Below are 6,771 nucleotides of genomic sequence, written 5' to 3'. Positions count from 1 at the left end.
TGAACATTTCCACAAGGGTGAACAGATCAAATATGTAAACCGTACAGAGTGCTCGATGTGAGTTCATATTAAATATTAATTCTTTGTTTCTTCCTAGAGGCCCAATTGTCTGCAGCTTTCTCATAATCAAAGTCATGCGGATCTGGTCCCTCCAAAGAGATCATCATAAGTGTGATTTGATTCATGTGATTTCTCAAGCAAGTCTTGATTCTTTTTAGGGCAGAAAACCCTCTTTCACATTTAGCTGTGCTTACTGGTATGACTAGTCCAATAGCAGCCAGTTTTGACAGATTTGGAAAAGACTCTCTGAGCTCACTTGTTGCTAGTTTAAGTAAAACCTGTTTTGGACTGAGATTTGTGTACGGCTTTTAATCATTTTTGATGCAACTGCCCACTCTTGTTTGGCATTGTCATAGTTCAAAACAGAAGGAGTGCCATTTTTGGAGTAATGATTAAACAGTATTTCAGCAGACTTGGATCATGAGTTTCTGCATTGAAAACTCTTTGAAAACTGGAGATGATTGGTATATCTGGAAATCTCGCATCCAGGTGTTTGACAACTTTCTCAATATATTTATCATAGATTTCAGATTTGAATGATGTTACATCACTTTGTGAACAAACAATGCGAAGATCTGACTATTCCTCATCAAGATAGCGATGACAATTTTGAAAATGTGTTCCAGGGGTGTCTTTCAATTCCAAAATTGCCAGTTTTGTGGCCTGTAACACATCTGAAAGCATCATCAGAGTAGAAACAAAACTTTCCAGTGCAGCTATGACACCGATGATACACTGTCTTAATGATTGTACTGCAGTGTCGTGAGACAGCCATCTAGTATCAGTGGCCATTTTCAATTTATTTTTGAGGAATGTTCAATATTTTTTGTATTTCGGTTAAAGCAGCCATTCTAACGGCAGGATTTTGTAAAAAATAAAACAGCTGCCTTAATATATCATTAAGTTTCATTAGGTATGGTATAGCAGCTGCTGCTTGGGCACTTGCAAGGGCCAATCGGTGGTTCACACAATGGCAGTTGACCAAGAGTCCAGCAGTTTTATCTTTGAGTAGTTTTGCTACTCCTTTTTGCCTCCCAATCATAACAGCTGCCCCATCTGATATGAGTCCAACAAGATTGTATGTTTTCAAGCATAGATGGTCAAGAGTTTCAATCAATGTGTTGGTAATAGTCTCAGCTTTGCCATCAGTCATGTTGCAGGTTGATACGAAACTAACCCTAACTTCTTTAGTTAACTGGCAAACATATTTAATGTAAACAATTAACTGTTTTACAACTGAGATGTCTGTGGTTTCATCACAAAGAATGCTGAAAAAGTTATCAAAATGTATTTTTTTCAATAGGTTAGACCTAATTTCTGATGCTAATACATCTAGCAATTCTTGCATTATTCTTTCAGAAGTATAGTGAGCATTGTTACCAACACTGAGATGTTGTAAAAAGGAACAACCCATATCTTTGCAAAGTTCCAATGACTTTTAAAACAGTGTTGTATGTGGCAACTCAATTTTCGCCAGCCAATACATGGATCTCAAAGCTCCTACAAAGGCTTCTGTCTGTAAGTTATTTAAAACTGGTACAGATCGCTCAATTTGACCTATACCAGTTTGCTCCAGGACCTTTTCCAACAGATCAGTAGAAGACTCAATGTGCATTCTACATTTTTCATGGTCCAACAAACTTTCTTTTTGAATTCTTGTGCATGGCACAGTTACCCGAATTTCCTCCTTCTACGGGGGATGCTTGTTAGAATATTTCATGCACACAGAACACCACATACCATTATCCTTGACCATCAGCCAACCTAAACTTTTTAACCACTGTGTGTTGATGCCTGATGAGTGGTGCTTGCCTTTATCCTTTTCATTTGGGAGAATGTTTTCACAAGGAAATTCACTTGATATACCAGCCTCTAATTCGTCAATTTCAGAACCTTTTTGAAAAATTTGAGAAGTGTAGTTTTCTGATTACTCTTCTTACTCCTGATTGCTGGTGTTACCTCTTTCTCCCTCTGTCTTTAGGTTGGCTCCCTCACTCAGTCTCTATTGATCTGACTTTGGTCTCTCCAGTGCCCACTGTGGTTTTTTTTGGTGCAGGCGTGCAAGGTGCAAGAGTTAAGGTTAGGGTACTGATGAAATGCACCAAGCTAGCCCACCAGATCCTGTATGCACAGATTTAATACAACAAGTTTTAAATGGGTATAAGTGTAAAAAAGTTACAAAGGATTATACCAAGTCTGCAGAGGTATTCTCTGGGAATATTAGCAGGAATAGTTTTCAGCTATAGTCTGCCTAAATAGTCTACACTGAGCCAGTAGGTATAGGGCAGTTTCAAACTAGTATTTGCAGGGGCCTGGGTTTGCCAAAGTTGGAAAGACATTTACTGACCCCTTCTTTCCTATCCCTCAAGATCTCAAGCCTATTGCAGGATATGGTTTTATTACAGGTGATTAATAAAAAAAAATTTCTAAATGTGTATATATATATTTATATATATATATATGAGATTTACTATCCATGAACGCTCACACTGAAGCGCTAGTTCTTAAAGAACCAGGGTCCGCACATTTAACATCTGACAACAGTAAGCGGTACTTTTACTGCTCACTTCCATTCCTAATTATTTCTTATGGGACTGCTGAAGGGAGAAACTACCATGTAGTGTGTCCTGAGAGGCAGTGGTTCCTAGAGTGAAAAAGTGGTAAACGCACTGCAACCTCACCACTAGTGTGAACCTAACCTAAAGTAAAAATAGACAAAACACCATCTCACTTTTTTAAAATATCCATTTCCTGGTTTATATGTAAGCAGTACACACTAAGGGCAGTTGTGCAATTTTGCAAGCTCAACCATTTAAATAGAACCAACATCTGCACATGAGACATCTTGCAGCAGTAAACAGTACTAGTACTTGCGTCACGTATCCCAGGAGGCCTTGGGCTGCTCTTTCTGGACATGCCCTGAGGTTTTATTGAATTCACACTGCTTTTTCATGCTAGGAAACAATGGTGCCACTGCAGTGGTACTAGTACTACTCACTGCAGCCCCCATTTCTTTGCCATGTGGCTACCGCCATGTAGCATCTCTCCAAGCAACAGCATTTCCTGGCTTGAGGAAGCGATAAATGCATGGCAACCTCACCACCAGTTTGAATGCAGCAAAACTTAAAGGCATGTCCAGGACAAGCAGCTTAAGGCCTCCATCTGTGACACAACTATTTCAGGAGGTTGCAGGTTTCTCCTTTAGGCTTAGTCTACAGAGACGTTTTCCCCGGTGTTAAACCTGAGACTTTAAAACGCCATGTTTGTAATTCCCAATTTACAGCAGGATTACAATTATGAGTGTTATCTATAAGTTGCTTGCAACATTTAAAAAAAAATTAAAACGCTGGAAAACGACTAAAAACGCGGGTAAACGCTTCAATTGATTTCTATGGAGCATTTTCCTGCGTTTATAAGCACTTGAAAGGTAATAGTGTGAAAATGTGGCATAGATGTTTCCCAGCGTTTTAAAGGAAAGCTTTAAAACGCTAATAAAAGTGTATAAAACGCAGTATGAGCGTTTACATGCGTTTTTTTAAAAACGTCGGTGTAGACCCAGCTTTAGTCTGCCATGGTCCTCCCAAAAAATGTAAAAAAAAAAAAAATATAAAAGAAACCCACACACATTATCCTATGATATAAAAGGGATTGTGGCCCTAATGTACTCTTATATCTATGTATATACCTCAAAAAGCTGAAACAGTAGTGGTTAGATGAAGTCACCAGCTGCCTGCACTCATCCCTTGCAACACGTGTTGGGGAATAGGCGGTGCTCAGCAAGTCTTAGAAGATATTAGGGGACATTAGCAGTTGGTGTTTAGTAGGTCTGCTATGGGGTGGGGGGACTACCAATATCCCACCCTTATTACTGGTCAGAAGGTCCAAGTGGGGGGCAGGGCTTACAACGCCCACCTGTTACCAGTCTTTTAAACGGATGACAGCACGGCGGGAGCGAGCCCATCGTCATCCGTTTGAAAGTTCACAGTAGCGATGAGAGCGGAACATTAGCAGTCCTGCTCTCATTGCTTCTTATCTGATCCTAGCGATGGGAGCGGGACTGTCACTGCCCGTTCTCATTGCTTCTTGTCTGATCCTAGCGATGAGAGCGGGACATTAACCTATTCGCAACTGTGAATTGTAAAACGGATGACATTGGAGCTAGCTGCTCCTGCCCTGCGGTCATTTGTTTTAAAGTCAAGCCGATGACAGGGCGGGTGGCCCAGGGAAAAGTGCCGGGCTGCACGCCCGGTAAAAACCCCCTGGCGAGAACTTTTCAGAAGATTTCTGCCAGAAACTGTAGTTTCACATATTCTACATATTCTGCATAGTAAAAGTTCCTGCTAAAGTATACAAGACAAGCATATATTTTTGGTCAAGGTTTGGTTTGTGGGATAGGGGTATAAAAGAATTGTTTGTAATAATAAAAATAATTTTATTACATTATGTTCTTTTTCCAAATCACTTACTAAAATTTACATATATAGTGCATCAAGACCTAGCTGGGCAGTTTTGTTGATCTGTTTTTAAACAGTAAAAGACTTCGATCCCAACTTGTATTACCAAAACGATGAACCAGCTCACTACTGCAGTCTCTGGTCAAAATGTTACTGATTTGTTCTGTCATGTCACCACGGATGGCCAGTGTGTGGAAGTGATCAAAGTCTTGCCTCCCTAGTTTGCGCAGACGTCTGGCCGCTGACCTGTAACACTTCCAAGGCTGGGGCTCTACCAGCAGATACTCGCACAGTGTTGTTAGTTTCTTGAGGAATTCCACCAGTCCGTGGTCACCGTGATTAAGATGGATCCACATGGTTATTGACATACAAAATCCAATGTCAAACCTGGCCTCGCCAAACTTTTCCAAGAAGTGCTGGAGGACATCCAGTGAGGAGGGGTCCATGATATCTAGAGAAGAAAATGTGATGGATTCAGGGAAGGGATTTCCAGTCTTTGCTCTGCTGATGAGATCAGAGTCAATGTCACAGCAAAAGAATTGCACATCATGCAGATCCTCTGAGCTTGTGTTTGGTTGTAGGAGATGGTTATATAAACCCACACTAAGCTCCTGAAAGGCAAAAAAGACAACATATTTTTTTTAAACATTAAATTTATTATTTTGACATGATTTTGTGTTTCAAATTTTTTCATACTCATACTATTATATTATTCAGTAAAATAAATTTTCGTGAAAAACAATGTACCGCTTTTAGACATATAAAACCGGAAAGAAATGAACCGCCCAAGAGGTTAAAGACACATCCACACACTGACCTCTTGTGGCCAAATAGGGTCTGTACAATCATTGTTTCCAAAAAGATGAGAATACAAATCCTACATTATTATTATTACACAGTATTTATATAGCGCTGACATATTATGCAGCGCTTTCCAAAGCGGATAGTCTTGCCACTAGCTGTCCTTCAAAAGGGCCCCCAATCCCCACCATAGTCATATGCCATTACCACAGTCTGATGTCAGTTTCGGAGGGAAGCAAATTAACCTAACTGCATGTTTTTTGGAATGTGGGAGGAAACCCCACACAAACACAGGGAGAACCTGCAAACTCCATGCATATAGCATCCTGGCTGACATTACACATAAATCAAGAATGCAAATTGAGGTTTGTTTATCAATTCTGTTGCATGCAAGTCAACACTACATAAGCAGTAAAATTGTGCCACATTTACTATATGGTTACTAAGTTATTATTCCTCCCTCAGAGGGACAACATGAAACAACCTCACCCTCCCAATCACATCTTTATCACACATCAACAGAAAATATGTAAACTCAAAAACCACTCAAAACAAAAATATCACACTTACCTTCAATCCTGCAGAGCAGTCGATTGGTCCGGAGGTTTCTGCCATCGGGTCCCAGGTCCCCCCGGTATCCGCCTTCGGGCCAGTGCTCCTGGCGTTGACACCTTCTCCTCTTCTTCCAGGTTCTTCTTCCTACATTACCTGATGCAGGCGTGAGATCAGGTGATGTAGATGGGGGAAAAAAATGCAGGTCTTACTGCGCATGCAATGGGCATGACTGGCATTGAGAAACTGAGCAGACAACGGCTTTCCTGCACTTTTCACCGCTCAGTGCCCAGAAGCAGTGATAGACATTTGTTTTTGGCATGCTTTCAGGTGCAAGTTTAGAGCAATGTAGTTCTGTTGCACAGGAAGCCCTTAGAGCAGAGGTCCCCAAACGCTGGCCGTAGCGGCCAGAACCATGGGCCAGGCCTCCCGGAGACATGCAGGCTCAGAGCGGTGAGTGGGTTGTGTCTCAGGACAGCTCTGAGCCTGCAATGGGAGAGTGGGTGGGTTCCGGCATCATGACGTTTCTTCCCTTTTGAGTGACACACGGCTCCCTGCGCATGCGTGGTCCAAAATCTGTGCATTTAGTGATCCACCACCTGCAAAAGGTTGGGGACCACTGCCTTAGAACCCTGCACACACAGACTTGGAAGCAGGAGCCAGGAAGGGAGGAAAAAGGAAAAAAAAGTGAAGGAGAGAGAGAAAAAAGGATTAGAAAGGGGAGAGGGAGAGAAAGAAAAATGGCAAAAAAAGGAGAAAAGAGAGGGAGAGAGATAATGAGAGAGATTGGGGTGGGGGGTTTGTCAGGGTAGATAGAAAAAGAGGGGGAGAAAGAGAAGAATTGCAAACAAGAGTAGGAGAGATAAAGTTTGGGAGCCCACTAGTCAATTCTGCACAGGGGCCC

General features: G+C 41.5%; 1 protein-coding gene across 2 annotated transcripts in view; it reads right to left on the bottom strand.

Annotated features, from left to right (window-relative positions):
* Positions 1-4,468: 4,468 nt before the first annotated feature.
* Positions 4,469-6,771, bottom strand: part of BCDIN3D (BCDIN3 domain containing RNA methyltransferase) — a 4,263-nt gene continuing 1,960 nt past the window's right edge. The window contains exons 2-3 of one of the 2 annotated variants that reach the window (XM_072403297.1): positions 5,886-6,023; positions 4,469-5,125 (exon numbers count right to left, since the gene is read on the bottom strand). In XM_072403297.1, the coding sequence (XP_072259398.1) occupies positions 4,556-5,125; positions 5,886-5,930 (615 nt within the window). In that variant the 5' untranslated portion in view covers positions 5,931-6,023 and the 3' untranslated portion in view covers positions 4,469-4,555. The remainder of the gene's footprint in view (positions 5,126-5,885; positions 6,024-6,771) is intronic. The other variant, XM_072403289.1, reaches the window with a different exon arrangement.

This window comes from Pyxicephalus adspersus, chromosome 1 (assembly GCF_032062135.1).
Source record: "Pyxicephalus adspersus chromosome 1, UCB_Pads_2.0, whole genome shotgun sequence".
In the NCBI taxonomy this organism is placed as follows: Eukaryota; Metazoa; Chordata; class Amphibia; order Anura; family Pyxicephalidae; genus Pyxicephalus; species Pyxicephalus adspersus.
Note: the sequence above shows the minus strand (reverse complement) of the source record. Positions and strands in the feature narration are given on the sequence as shown.